General features: G+C 39.7%; 1 protein-coding gene and 1 pseudogene across 2 annotated transcripts; both read left to right on the forward strand.

Moving 5' to 3' along the window:
- The first annotated feature begins 802 nt into the window (after window positions 1-802).
- On the forward strand, window positions 803-3552 carry LOC110050544 (beta-2 adrenergic receptor-like). Its single transcript, XM_020756470.2, has one exon. The coding sequence runs from the start codon at window positions 1198-1200 to the stop codon at window positions 2086-2088; it is 891 nt and encodes a 296-aa protein (XP_020612129.2). The 5' UTR covers window positions 803-1197; the 3' UTR covers window positions 2089-3552.
- A 401-nt stretch (window positions 3553-3953) lies between these two features.
- LOC149107729 (uncharacterized) lies at window positions 3954-15391 on the forward strand (annotated as a pseudogene). Its single transcript, XR_016209205.1, has 10 exons — window positions 3954-4028; window positions 4673-5269; window positions 6209-6380; window positions 6956-7213; window positions 7887-8115; window positions 9258-9512; window positions 11329-11514; window positions 12414-12536; window positions 14015-14146; window positions 14533-15391. The product of XR_016209205.1 is annotated as an uncharacterized LOC149107729 (transcript).
- Window positions 15392-15878: the final 487 nt, after the last annotated feature.

Raw genomic sequence — 15878 nt, forward strand, 5'->3', positions numbered from 1 at the left:
TAATGGGACCACCATTGATCTAACGACACTAAAGATTGCTCTGTCGTTTACTTTAACAACTTAAGTTGTTCACCACCCTATGATTTGCTTTCAAAAAAGTCAGACTTGCATGAAATTATTAATATCTTTTGTAATTGTCTCCGTGATCCACGCGCGCCGTAAACACTGTTTCACAAGGCTGGGTTAATGATTAATGACATTGACATCTATTGTTTTTTGGATTATTTAATGCAACAATAAAACAGGAAATTAAAAAGAACAAACTGCTCTTCTGCGTTGGCGCCAACAGAAAATAATATTGATTTACTATCCAATATAAAATGCATCGATGTGAAAATTCTTTGCTTCGAGCAACATTGCTTTTAACCCGCTCTTAAACCGTAAGACGAGGTTTCTATTGATGGTTAGCTAGCTACCGTCGTATGACGTGGACTTTTAATGGATGATTTCAATGCCTCACTGGGTTTTGCTACGCGTGTGGCATTGCATTGTCAGTAATTATGATCATGGTTATTTGAAGCAAATAATTTTACTTATTCTATTCTACTCATCCGTGTAACCTAAACCAGTTTTTCCTGTCATTTTGAGAATTGAACAGTTCAAAAAAGTTGATCAGACCACGGCAGTAAAGTTAACGAAAACGGGGCTTTGTCAGTGCGATCGCTACAGCCTTGTTTGATTTATTAATGTCCTTAACGGTTTGGTCTGTTGATGTTTAATTTCTCATATACACAAGTGAAGTCAAGCAAATCTGTCGATTATTCGGCCAGTATATCAATGAGTCAAGCATTATGTAAAGGAAAAACAAGCTATTTTTGTAAACTACCATGTACATTAAAATATTGCGGGGTTATTTCCGCGGTCAAGGGCGCTGGCAATATAACATTTGTCAGAGAAAGTTAAACACGGCACGATTGTTAAACTCCAGAACAATCAAATTCCGCTATAAAATGTTTCTTCAAAAGACAAGAAAACGACGCGAAGACGACCAAAACTAACATAAAGGAAACTTATTTCATACCATTACTTTTAAACCACTGAACTGGAAACTTATTTTCATTTTAGCAAAGAGGTATGGACATTCATTTACTGTGGGTTTCGTACTTTTTAATTCGGCAGGAACGTCTTTTCAGTGGCCATCTATTAGTATAACGAATAAAATACTTTCCTCTTTCCGTTTTCAGATCTGGCATAATAATGTACTCCAACGCCACGTATGTCACGTCAACAAATGTTACCCGTTATATACCGAGTTTATTGACTGGTGCAACAGTTATCGCAGCTGACGGACTCATTGCAATCGTAGGAACGCTGGGAAATGTGCTTGTATTAACAGTAATTTTCGTTCACATTCGTTTCTCCACCGTTTCCAACATTTTAATCGCGAATTTGGCTTTGGTTGACTTACTCACTGCGTTCGCGTTAATACCAGGTGATATCTACCGGCACGTGTGCGATCGAATGGGGTACTGTCACGTGAACAAGACGTTAGTGTTGATGCATCGTATACTAGCTCAGTTTGTGGTCACCGCTGCTTCAACGAGTCTATTTGTCATCGCCATGGAACGCTTCATCGCTATTGCTTTTCCATTTCGTTACAAATCATTGTTCACGCGTAAGCGTGCCATTACATGTGCTGTCCTAACTTGGACCTTGGGCACACTAATTACTGGCATTTTCCACGGTTTGAACATTGTATACATTCAAATTATTTACTGCATACTTTTAATACTTGTTACATTCTTCCTCTACATATACATTTTCTCCATTGCCTTAAAGCACGAGAAAAACATCGCTGCAATGCAGAGCAGTCTTAGTCCTCGGAACGCTCAACTCCCATGGGAACGCAAGTCTGCCAAGACCATGGCTATCGTACTGGGCGTGTACGCACTTTGTTGGGTTCCTTCCGTAGCATTTTACTCTGTGGTCCAAACGGATGACTGGTTATATCCCAGAATGCATTTCTGGATCAACACCGTGTATTATTTAAATGCCGCGTTAGATCCTTTTATTTACTGTGTCCGGAGTGAGAAGTTTCGTAAGTCGGTGAAAAAGCTTTTCAAATCAGTGATTAGTGTTCATTCTTAAAGAGGCAATGTCACTGCAGCTACCGGGATACCTCAAAACTTCTCAAAAACTTCAAAGGAGCTCAGTCACGGTTTGCAGATATCGAAAAGTTTAGCCTCAATTTTTCAAATTCGTCGTTTGTGATCCGTGTTAATCTTCTCCATTCTTAGCCATCCTTGTTCCTTTATGGTTTATCATTATCTCTTTGGTGTTTTTCTACCTTATTAAACTGTTATTTTCAGGTTTCCTACCATTAAAAGGTAATTTTGTATGTGACCAAAATAACTCAAAATAACATGACTGAGCCCCTTTAGGCATGGTTATGTCGTAGTTCAATTTCAGCTCTTCGTACAATTTAGGTCAATTTAGTATTTTCCTTTGCTTTTGTGTATGGTAATACATTATGATAATGTTCTAAAATGAAAGGGAAATACGAAATATCAAAGTAGATTGTAAAAGGGTTAAAATGAACCACAACATTCACAGTAGGTGAAACCTTAAAAAAAAATTGCCTAGATTAATCAAAATGACTACACTTGTTCAGGGAAGTCTGACAAACCAGAGAAATTTTATCGTTTGTCAGACTTACTTATTTACTCCTCTGGAAAACCGCTAAAAATTACATAAATCGTTCAATACCCTAATTAGTGTTCTTGGCGTCTCTGCTCAGTCAGAGTTTTAAAATTTTAGCACCGCAACAAAATACCAGTGTTATCCCCTTTAAACTCTGATCATTTGTCGAGACGATCACATTCCCAGACCTTTTTAAACTAACTGCTTCCATCGGCTTAAAATATCGCATTGGTGGACAAATCGCGTGGAGTGGCGGTGTCTCTACTTCGAAAATATATATATTTCTTTTTCACTATCACTATCAAGTCCAGTTCGCAGTTTTCTTGTGTAAGATAATACCGAGAAACGAGAGTTTCACTGAAATGTTGCAAATGACACATTTTGTTGCGATGCACCGAGTTTTGGCTGAAAGTTTGCCGCCGTATTTACATTAACAATTACGAACTTTACTCTGATTGGATATTACAAATCACTATGTAAATAGTTCACCCCTGAACTGAAAATAATACTGTTTCGTTCCTGAGGAAACGAAACAAAAAATAACGGAGTCCATCCCATCGACAACAATCGGCGTTCCAAAATCCACTCTCCCTCCAACCGCGACCACCAGCTCCTCAAGCAGATGCGATTTTTCAGTGGAGGCGAAGCGAGTGGAACCACAGGCGGCCCAAGCTCTCAATGTTATCCTTTTTTCCCCTTTTTATGCGAACGTTCAGGCTAACGTGACATATGGCATGTACTATTACATAACGACCGAATTTGACCACGCGAAACACGACTCTCGCCTTGCAGCATATGGAGGTGTTGTGTTACAACGGTTTGAATTTATAAAGGCATGTATGGGAATGCAACGGCTTTGCTTGAAAAGCCAATCATTCTTATATTTTGTGAATAAAATCTACTTACCCTGTTGCTGTGTTGTATTCTTTGTTGTTTGCCAGCTCCTCGGGCCGATCTAACGCGATTTCGGCAAGTTATCGTTCTGCGGGTTTCCACTACTAAAAGAAAGACAAGGCCGGACACTGATTTCCGGAGTGCCCGCCGCTCGAAGCGAATAAATCCACTGAAAATAACCCTGCCGGCTCAATTCCTCCGTAGAATCGAAGAAGAGATGTTGAAGTTCCATGTCAGTTCACTCGCTACGCGATTCCGTCCACAACGCCTTCGCAACTATACATCTATTTCGAGATTGCTTCGCTCGCAAATTCGAAAACAGCCGCGTCACAAAAGTTAGGACACTTTCGCGGTGTTGAGTAACTATAATTAGCCCGACCTGGGGTAGTCAGCAACGATTTGTCAACGGTCAAACCAAAATGCTTCCCGGGTACCCTCGTGCTTTATTTGTCAAACCCATAAAGGGAGTGCCCGGTTACCCGGGGAGCATTTTGGTTTGACCGTTGACAAATCGCTGCTGACTACCCCCCGGTCGGGCTAATTATAGTTACCCAACACCGCGAAAGTGTCCTAACTTTTGTGACGCGGCTGTTTTCGAATTTGCGAGCGAAGCAATCTCGAAATAGATGTATAGTTGCGAAGGCGTTGTGGACGGAATCGCGAAGCGAGTGAACTGACATGGAACTTCAACATCTCTTCTTCGATTCTACGGAGGAATTGAGCCGGCAGGGTTATTTTCAGTGGATTTATTCGCTTCGAGCGGCGGGCACTCCGGAAATCAGTGTCCGGCCTTGTCTTTCTTTTAGTAGTGGAAACCCGCAGAACGATAACTTGCCGAAATCGCGTTAGATCGGCCCGAGGAGCTGGCAAACAACAAAGAATACAACACAGCAACAGGGTTAGTAGATTTTATTCACAAAATATAAGAATAATTGGCTTTTCAAGCAAAGCCGTTGCATTCCGATCCCATACAAACCTTTATAAATCCAAACCGTTGTAACACAACACCTCCATATGCTGCAACGCGAGAGGCATGTTTCGCGTGGTCAAATTCCTTCGTTATGTAATAGTACATGCCATATGTCACGTTAGCCTAAATGTTCGCATAAAAAGGAAAAAAAAAAGATAACATTGAGAGCTTGGGCCGCCTGTGGTGGGACTTGGTGAATTCCTCGATCGTGTCAAGGCAACATATTTCAAACTTCATCCCTATGATGTATACTGGGATCGTGATGTAACTGAGGACAGGATTAAAACGGAATTTGTTGGTTATGATCCTACGCCATTCGTGATCAAAAAACGAACGGACACTGCTTCGGTCTTTTGAGCGAGATCAAAGGAAAGAAGATCAACAAGGACTCGTTTAAGCTCCGCGAGAGAAAAGCACTTGCACAAGTGAAGTATTGCCTTCGACCAGTGTTCGGTCAGCCGTATGACGTAAATTACTACGCTGAGGATTGGATGATGGGACCGAATTTGTTTTGCTGGCAGGAAATCTGCTATCAGGGATAAGCTGTTTATAACGGATTGGGCCTCTATCAAAAACCTTACAACGCATCGGATGTGGAGCTGATTGAAACGAAACTGAAGACTCACAAAGCAGGTATTTTGCAATACATTGAAAATATGAAGATGGGAGTGCTGAAAGGAATTACTCGCAGTGTGGAGGAATGTGAAGCTGGAATTAACACAATCAAAAGGCAGTACTTGAATATTTCCTTGTACAACTCAACAGGTAAGGCAATGTTGCGTAATTGTTGTTTTTGCACCGTGTAAACAATCTGCGTTAATTTTCCGCTACGGTTATCTATCGCTGACTCAAACAACGAAACATTTGATATTTTCGACTGGAAATGCAAGGTCGCGGCTGGGTGTCGGTTAAAAAGATCATGTCGAGTCCTGTAGCAGTGAGTCAGACTAACTAAGAAATTTAGGGATTGGGGCGTTTGATTCGTTTAATTTCCGCGGCCAGCTTCTGATTAGATCTAAATTGATTGACGAGTATTGACTGTTAGACAATACATGACCATTGTTTCATATAATTTGGAGCTCGTCTTGCAGAACACGTGAACTGTTCTTAGCAAAAGAAGCCAGGAAAATCAGAAAAGCTGCCTGACAAATTCCCTGATCACCAATCGTACGTCCACTGATATGTTGTTGTCCCGTTCCCGTATAGTCCTCGCTATAGTCACGTGATGAAACGTCGGTCACGTAAAATGGAAATCACGAGAATTCAAGCAGCAAGAACCAGGGCTGTTTTCGTGCATGGAGGCCAGGTCTTCACGGCTGCTTCTTGTCTGTAAAACTTTCTTCTTAGGGCAATTCGTTTTATTTTTGGTTGCGTGACAACATCTTACAGTTAAACCCTAAGAGTACGCACTTTTTTTCTTGATTGTCTGGTGATTTTCTGGGTTCAGTTACAATGATAAAATGACAAACACGTCATCGTTTTTTCCAGTATAATGTTGATCTGTGCAAATGCTGTTCTGTATTTTGTTTAATTACAAAGCTCGAAGCAAGTGAATGCGTCTGCCGATTCAAAGACTTATGTATTTGGCAGTGGCTGAGTATAAATATTTGAAGGGAAACCCTGAACCAGCACGTATTGGCCACCCCCGTTTTCCAAATAGCGACATTGATCGCATTCTATAGAAGATTGGTTTCGTTTTTGCAGGTGTCTTACAAAGCTGGTTTGTCAAACCCCTGCTGGACCCTGATTACTACAGTAACATCACAGAAGACACTGATAACGAATGGAAGAAGACGCACAGTGGAAAAAATGTCAGCGAAACCATCCAGGATTTTCTTGTGACTTACATAGGAGAAGCACTCAGCCAGCTGTTAAGGTACTGTTAATAGAAGTTAAGCAGTAGCCGTTCACTTATTCCGCTTCAAATTTAGAATTAACAAAGTTCTACCGTGTTAAGACGCCAAGACGAGCGTGTAGTAATGTGACATTCTGAGTATGAGGACTGACAAGTCGAGAAAACAGTGCTGTTGACTTGCACAATAAGCATTCATAGCATTGCTTTCATATATTAATCATTCAGCGATAATTCCCAGCAATAATTTTTTGTCAGTTTGGTATAGAAGTTTCTTTGAAGTTTCCAAGTAATCGGCCTAAAAAACATTATCCTCTGAAGTGAACTTAACTACTCTCCTTTTTCATTTTTCTATTATGGACGTTATTTACCGTACCATTTAGCATGCATGTTTAAATAAACTTTCACTCGAACAGGAATCAGCGATGTTTTCGCTACCCTTGTGGTATACCTGTGTTTAAACTGGATAATATCGTGTCGAGTGATTTGTTCACCGTTTAATCGATTATTATTTTTCAGTCGGCAAGATATTCTCCAAAGGGACGCCATTTGTCTTTCAACATTTTGAAAATCCTCACAGTTCCGATGTTTATTTTTAGTTATGTGGAATTTGAACACATCCGTCACTGCGTTCCCAGCAATGTGTCCAGCGGCTTGGGCAAACTTCCACTCAAGTATGTTTGGCTCGATGGTATAGAGAACAAGTCCTGACCAACAGACCCATATCTACCCACTGGTGAAGCGTTGAATGGATCGCAGGCCTACTTCCAAATCATGACGTATTTCACAACAAATGCCATGACCCCCGGGGAAGTTCATGAACTCGGCAAAAAGCAGCTCAGCATTCTCTATCCCATTGGTAAGTCTCATTACATATGAATTTTTAGATTGTTGTCGAATCTGTGTCTGCACCATCTTGAAGTTGTATCTGCGCCATCTTGAATCTGTATCTGCGCCATCTTGAATCTGTATCTGCATCACCTTGAATCTGCATCTGTGCCATCTTGAATTTGTATCTGCTCCATCTTGAATCTCTTTCAGTAACTGCACAATACTGTAGGTATATCTACACCATAGTGAATTTGTAACTGCATCATCTTTAATCTATATTAGGCAAAAACGAAACGATACGATATGTTACGACATGATCCAGACTTTGTTCAGAGAGGTAACACGTAATAATTGATTACACTAATGATCTTGTGCTACTCCTCACAGAAACACGATAAAAATTAAATATCAATTCTGCATTATATTACAAGAAAATTACACTAAAAATTATATATTGAAATCTAAAATCATCCATGAGGTTAATGAAAAAGTATGCCCAATCGTTGAAAACTATCATTATTACTTTGAAATTAAAAAAAGGCGTTTCTTACGCTTTTCGTAAGAGCACTAAGACAGGGGGAACTCTCTAGAATGGCTAATTGCAGCCAGTTCCATAGCATGCAAGTAACACCGAAAACGTTTTCTCTTCCTCTCTTTCCAGTGCATACCATTCTTCATGATCTCTATTTTTTATTGATAGGTTGTGGAAGTCGCAAGGCAAGTGACTGGAGAACCAGACAATCAAACCGCTGTAGCGAAATTCAGAGCTAAGCTGAATTCGTCTGAAAGTTACTTTAACGCGGAGCCAATCCCTAAAAACGAGTCCGATAAAGCGGCACACAAAAAATGCAGTGATATCGAGGGAGCGAAGAAATATTGTCCAAAGCGCTGGGCTGCCTTTGAGTTGTGGATGGCTGAATCAAGAAAGGTAAGTTTCGTCGTTTTGATAATCGCTTGCTCGTGTGAGGGCCCTTTTTATTATATCGACACAAAGGCTTAACTGGAAAATACACCACTCATGCGAAAATACACCAAATTCATGTGAAACTACATCCGGGACTCAAGTGGCGTCAATATCTTCATTGGTGAAGATATTGATGACTTCACTGATATCATGTTTGACCCTGGCCTTAAACAGGACTTAAATTTGTTGGTGTATGATCGAAACATCTTCGAATCTTTCTGAGACATCTTCGGAAGTCTTCGATAATCTTCGGAACTTTTCGGGAAATGTACGGAAATGTACGAGAGCCTTCGGGCAACTTTTGGAGAATCATAGGAAATCTTCGCAAAATCGTCAAAAATGTCGTTACTTAATAGTATGTTATATAATAAACAAAATAATACATGGTTGCTTGTAGGTCGTTGTAGATATGGAATTACTCCTCTCGTATTTTAACAATAGAGTGTTTCTGTCGAGGAAATATCGGCTGATAGTTGCCCCGAGGAAATTTGATGTTCTTGAAACAAATATGCCAGTTTTAAGAACATCAAATTTCCAAGGGGCAACCATCAGACCGATAGTTCCGAGACATATTGTCTTTATTGTTCACCACTAAATTTTCTTCCGCGCACCAGTTCAAAATTCACATTGAATTATTTTCAACTTTTTTAGATTAAAACCGTGAACCCAAATGTAAAACTTTAAAAAGGAAACAAACAAAAACCCACTTAATGCAATTTCAGTTGTTTATTTTTTATAAGTCCGCTTGTTTACAGAAATTTTTCACGGACGAGTACTATCCATCCGGGTATTTTCCTTGGACGAGCACTATGGGTTGATAGTGTCTCTCCGCGGACAAACACTATTGCGTCACATGATCAATTTAAACCAATGAGAATCGGAGAAAATTTAGTGGCGAACTATAATCAACTTTATATCTCACTCGTTCGTTGTGCTCACTTGAGAGATATCGAGTTGAACACTTGAAGAGAAATTCCATAGCTACACATGCCCATGTATTATTTTCTATCTCTGAACTGTCCCAAATGCCGTGGAAGTGGGCTGTGTTGTCTTTGAAGAGCTCACTATAAGCAGAACAGTTAATAATTTTTTTGCTACTCTTTTAGGTCATGAGTTTGCTTGCACCTAAGACTATTCCACCCTTCCAATTTACTGGAGATAAAGCTACCACATCCGTCTGTCCAGTTGATATGCAGTTTAACCTGAACCCATCGAGTGGAGCTCAAAGTTACCACATTGCTGGCGCAGATTGCACACGAAGTGCAAAATACAACCTTCCATTTTTCCTGGGAAATCTGGGTGCCAGATTCTCTGAATGGAGCGTCAATGCTCATGAGGCGAGGCGTGGACACCATACACAGGTTAGCGTGTTACTAGACTTAGTTTATTAAATAATTTTCTACCAATGCAATTAAGTATTACCCTTTATACCATGCCATAGAAAATGCAGCCAATCAGAATACAGGAAAGCCGTTGTATATTCGACGGTATTGCATTCAACCTTTCCATCGTGCGCTGCGTTTTACGTCGTATTGATTGTGGTGGCCACTGAATTTTCTATGGCATGGTATAAAATAGTTATGCAACGCTCTCTCGTGGTATACCATGGAATATCCCACGTGTCACTTATATTTTCTTGGTATTCACAGTCGCCTAAAGGCTCGTGTGTATATCGAGAAAATGCAGTTGACTCGTGGGATATTCCATGGTATACCATTCAAAAGTGTTGCATAACTAGCTGTACCTTTCAGATTCACTGTGGGAAGCAGACTACATTTTATGTATCTGAAACTTCTTGCCACCTCAGTACATTTAAGAGGCACAAGAATTCAACGGCAGAGTTATCTACAACAACCACCTAATTTTTATTATAACATTATATGTAATATATCAAACACGAGAGACGATGTTTCATCAGGATATCCAAACACCGAGAATAGAGTTGAAAATACCACGCACAGCGGAGTATTGTTGACGAAATTCGAGGTGTTTGGATAGCCGATGAAACACTGTCTAGAGTGTTTGATACATCTTCTAAATCGAAACGAAAACTAAGGAGTAAACAGACATGTAAAATCATCAAAATCTACGCTAATTGAGACCGGGTATCCACACCTCCCTCACGGTTTTTATTTTCTCTGTTTTAACTTGATGAATTATTAATGAGTTTGAGAAGTAACGTTATAAGTTCCTATATTGAAAGGGTTATTTTACTTGAAAAATTTAACGGCAGTTACACACAGTCAACGAGTCGCAGTAGTGGCAGTAACTCACTGTTCACTCACCAAAAGAGGTTGAAAGCGGTTTAATTGTTCGCGGATGTGCAACACACCTCAACTACTGTTCACTAAATAACGATTGGATTTTTCGCTCTCGATTTCTATGAGGTGATCGTTGTTGAAGCCAAAAAGTAGCAAAGCTTATTGGTTCTCTTGGTGAGGTCAACTCGCTAATAAAACCCAACAGCCCGCAGGTTAATGTTTCTCGTAACGAAAGGAAAACTACTCCGAACTTTTTCACTGAAAAATATATAGAGCCGTTTTCATTTGATTATCGAAAGCCATTCGCATTTGGTTTAGTTGCGCATAACTGTGACGCTAAGTAATTTACTTAAAAAACACGTGCCACTTTGTCATCTAATCAGAAGTAACCAATCGTGACTCGCTTCCACACGTTTTCCCGCGCTTTCCATTGGCTACATGTATTGCTTTGAGTTCTGATTGGTTTACTGGATTGTCTGTGTAATTTTTAATTGGCCATAATGATTACTTCAGTTTTGCTATGAAAACTGCTCTACAACAATGAGCAACACTTAGTTATAGAAACACAAGAGGAAGTTTGGGAGAAACACAAGTGAAAGTTTGGGAGGACGAGAAATGCTGTGGGAACACAAGCCCCTATAACTCGATAGAAACTCGGAGAGCATGTTTTCTATTTCTTTTAGAAAAAACCGCGCCAAAAAAAAAAATCGTTCATTTTGATCATCAGAATGTAGATTCTCTTTGCTCGCGCTATCATTATATCAACAGCTCGTGCTAGTTCTGAGTTCCTGTCAAGTTATTTTACTAAACCTGCCTGGATTTGGTGATCAACGAAACTGTGCCTCGTCGGTTGTCGCTTGCTCATAGAAAAGTCGCACTCATAGTTATTCCTAACGTTCCTCTTCTCCTGTAACAGGTTCAAGGTAACACAGAACATTTCCGTGACAGCTGCGGCGGTGTGATTAGTTGGCTTGACAGCGTCACCTATTACACGGCGTTTACAGAAGGTAGGGCTCTATACGCTGAGAATCCGGTCATAGCTGAAGATACTGACACTTACAAGTATGAACCCATGCAGAAGTTTAAAATACTGAAGTGGCAGGTAAAGAGACAGTAGGCCAATCAAAGCTATTGTTTACTCATTTTTCATCTACTGAAGAAGGGCTAATCCTGAAGCATTTTGCAAACTAGCTACTCTTTGGCATTTAAAAGGGCTCTCAGGCTCAAATTTTAGTTTATCATTTTAGTGTCACACATCATTAAGTTTTAGCTCGTTTCTACTGATTCTTTATTGGTTACTCATCTTGCTAGATGTTGCATGTGTTTCATGCTACGTTACGTTACTTTACGTTATGCTATATTACGTTACGTTATGTTTTGTTACGTTACGTTACATAATGATTGTAAGAGGAGTTTTTCGCCGTCATCAAAAATGTACTGAAGATCGTCCATCAAATTGTACCAGCTTTTTGTCTAAAACGCGAAGAGGCAACGAAACTGCTAAGATTATTTAACAATACAAGAATAGATCTGGATAGCTTTCTACAGAAAGAGGCAACTTCTGTGGTTATGAAAAATGACGCCATAGATCATGCCTCGTGAACTCAATGGCAGACGTTTTTATGTTTTAATTCCCTTAATTATTGTTTTGTTTTATTGCAACACCATCACTCTTAAAGGAGCTACGTCACGTTTTGCCCATCCTGAAAAGTTTAGCTTAAATTTTTCAAGTTCGTCGTTTGTAATCCGTGTCAATCTTCTCCATCCTTAACCGTCCTTGTTTCTTTATAGTTTATTATTACCCCTCTAGTGTTTTTCTATCTTAGTCAACTACTACTTTCAGGTTCCCTTCAATTTAAAAGTAATTTCGTACGTGGCCAAAATAACTTAAACTACTGTGACTGAGCTCCTTTAAGAACGTAATTGTGGTCGCAGTTATCTCTTATTTTGTTCCAAAAACGACTGTTTTCCTTGTAGTTATCACCACTCTTCTGAATGTAGGTATGGCAAGCTCTTCGATTGATCGTGGACACTGGTTTGCACTATTTAGGTTTCCCAAGAGACACGGCCCTGGAGTACTTTAGTAAATACGTGTGGGAAAATACAGACCTTGCCAAGAAGGAGGTGAGAAAATAGCTCTAAGTCTATACTGACAGCAACAAATTTTCACTTTTTTACCAAGTGAGCATTACACTTGAAGCGCTGCCATTCATTTGTAGCCCGCAAGAGTTGAAAAAAAAAATATGGCCCAGCAATTCACAACTCTTTACTAAAAGTACAATCAACGACTCGCAGCGAGAAGGGAGGGAGAGGAGGTTATATTTTTTGTGGTTTCATGCTCGGGAGAAACTCTATATATCAGGGACGGCGGAGCCGGGGGGGGGACTGGGAGGGTTAACTCCCCCCAATTTCAAGCAGAAAATACATAAAATCATAATTTTACAAATATCTCCAGACACCCTACAAGTTAGCGCCTCTGGCGCTCGCTTGTAAGCACCACCCCCCCCCCCCCCCCTTGCCCCAATTCAAAATACTTTCCGCCATCCCTGTATGTCTACGTGAATAATGATTTAAGATCGCAGTTAATTATCCCTAAGATGGTTTTGTTTCTTCAGACTAAACACTTTCTACAGACCAAACAGTTTCTACAAAACGACAATAAACAATAGGTATTTCAACTAGACATGACGTAAGGCTGATCGGCGGATTACTGAGAAGTTGAACAATAATACCAGATCCAGTACCTCTCGACATAGCTGAGTATGAAAGTGAAGAATGATCATCGCAGTTAATTTTCCAATTTAAGAAACTGGAAAGAAGAAGCCTGAAAAAAATCAGGGCTTCAACGGGATTCGAACCCGTGACCCCCGCGATACCGGTGCGATGCTCTACCAACTGAGCTATGAAGCCACACATTGGGAGCGAGGTCAATTAATTGAGTTCATGTCTTCCCGTGAGGAGTGAAATGATGTAAAGTTTATATGAAATATTTCATATATGAACTGCGGTTATAGATGAAAGTGAAGAATGATCACTTCACTTTCATCTATAACCGCAGTTCATATATGAAATATTTCATATAAACTTTACATCATTTCACTCCTCACGGGAAGACATGAACTCAATTAATTGACATCGCTCTCAATGTGTGGCTTCATAGCTCAGTTGGTAGAGCATCGCACCGGTATCGCGGAGGTCACGGGTTCGAATCCCGTTGAAGCCCTGATTTTTTTCAGGCTTCTTCTTTTTAGTTTCTTAAATTGGAAAATTAACTGCGATGATCATTCTTCACTTTCATCTATAACCGCAGTTCATATATGAAATATTTCATATAAACTTTACATAGCTGAGTATGTTGAATTATTCTAATCAGCTAAACGTTAAAATAGGTCAGAACGTATTGGCCCAGTAGCGAACTTGATTAAGAATAAGTTCAAATACCAGTGGAGCCTAAGTTAACCTGCCGGGATGTGTGAAATCATTTCATTTCTCACTAAAATCCATTCTTTCAGTTTACGTTGGTTTATATGTTGTCCTCTTCACATCTGTTGTTAAGCAATTTTTGAACACATCCGAGCAATGTTCTTTTATAACCTCGTCAGGTGACTCGGTACCAGAGCGACCCCGGACAAGCGATCGTTTACATGATTGGTCAGCTGGAGGTAAAGAAAGCCAGAAGTTATTCTGAGGGAGCTCTGGGCAAAGATTTCAGTCTCAGAGAATTTCACCATCAGGTGCGTTTGCTTTTACTTGCACTCTCTTTTAGAGACTTTTAAAGGAAGAGAGAGGGATAAACAGATCAGAAAGCTTGTTTGCCGGTCAAATAAGTTCATGTCATAGATGTGCAACATACACTGTAGCTACGAATGGGGTCCAAAAAGGGGGAAATAGGGAACGAGTGCTGGGGTACGGAGATGGGCCGTTGGGCGTAATTTCAATGTAGTATAAAGATATGTGGAGCTCAATTATACAACAAAAACACTCACTGTAATCCTATGTATCAAGCCTTGTGAGGCAAACGAAATCCAAGGCCCAGGGTGTTTGCATAGGGGGAAATCTTAGAAGAGGAGGCGGCGGTGTTATCAGTTTTAAGTTTCAAGCTAAATTCACTGTTCTTTAGGTTCTTGCCTAGGGATCCTCGCCACTTGCTTACTTATCCGATCATGTGAAAAAGTACGTGGCTTACGTCAAGGATAAGGCAAAAGAAGGTTGTGATGTCATCCTGAATCCACCAAAGAAAACCGAGGCAAAGAACCAGTGAAGTCCGCAGGCAAAAACAACCGAAACCCATTGTACACTACATATGAAGCTTTGTTGATGAATACTGGTATCGCTAAGACAGTACACTCTTTTGTTTAAACGTGAATTCAGCTGAGCGAAGGTTACCTTCAGCAGCACGTAATGAACATCTTTATTGATTGATTGGTTGGTTGGTTAGTTGGTTGGTTGATACACTGATTACACGGGTTATCTAAGTAACAACAGCAATTGCCTCAACCCTCGCGGCCATTAAATTTTTTCGCCCGAAATAAGAGACCTCGCCCATCCATTAAGAAGAAAGGACGAATTTTTTTAGAAGTTTAAATGTACATTAATATAGAATTTTAGTTAATTATTAGTTAGTTTTTAATTAATTTTCTTCGGACAGCATATACTCTTTTATTTCCTGTCATTGTTTGCCAATATTTCAATTTTAATTTTTTTTTAAAGGGAATCTTATAATACTACTAAGGAAAATTTTTAGGTAGAGTTAAACAGTGTCCCCAATTAGCCCACGTGGGTTAAATACATTGACCCTTAAATATAGTTCTTACTTACTTGACTTAATAACTAGTTGATTGATTGATTGATTAACTGACTGATAGAATTAAAGAGCTCAAAATTTAGTTTGTACAGTTGCATGTTTTCGTTATAGCTTTGTAAACTAACGCACGATGGTGACCTTAACTAGGAATTAAACAGAGGATAAAAATGTTTTGTAGTCCACAATTTTTGACAACACAGTAGGGATAAATAAATTTGCCAACTCCATCAACAATGTCTTTCTGCGCGTACTTTTTAGTATGACTATCCACCATATATAAGATCAAAGGAATGGCACTCTCCTAGGGCTGAATTGTAATAAGGTGTTGCGAACTAAATACAGTAAAGACACTAAACATTCAAATGATCTCTTTGAGAACCACACGCGTGTTTGGAAAAAAAATTTTATATTTACATTGCAAATCACATTGCTGCTTTACGTTCGTTCTTTAATGTGCACGTTCAATGTTTAAACTGGTATAAATTTCTTTTCCCTCGCCATTGGGTGTGAAAAAGTTTCAAGCATTCAGTTTGTTGCTGCGCTTCTGTCTGGAGTTGTTATGGAACTGCAACGATGCCAAATTTGCAAACACGAAAATCAAGATCTATTCTCCGTCGAGATGGATTTTGAGTCTACTTTACAAGGTAATTATAAGAACAAGT

The sequence above is a fragment of the Orbicella faveolata genome, unplaced genomic scaffold (assembly GCF_042242905.1).
Source record: "Orbicella faveolata isolate gen_17 unplaced genomic scaffold, um_ofav_v1 contig_26, whole genome shotgun sequence".
Lineage (NCBI taxonomy): Eukaryota > Metazoa > Cnidaria > Anthozoa > Scleractinia > Merulinidae > Orbicella > Orbicella faveolata.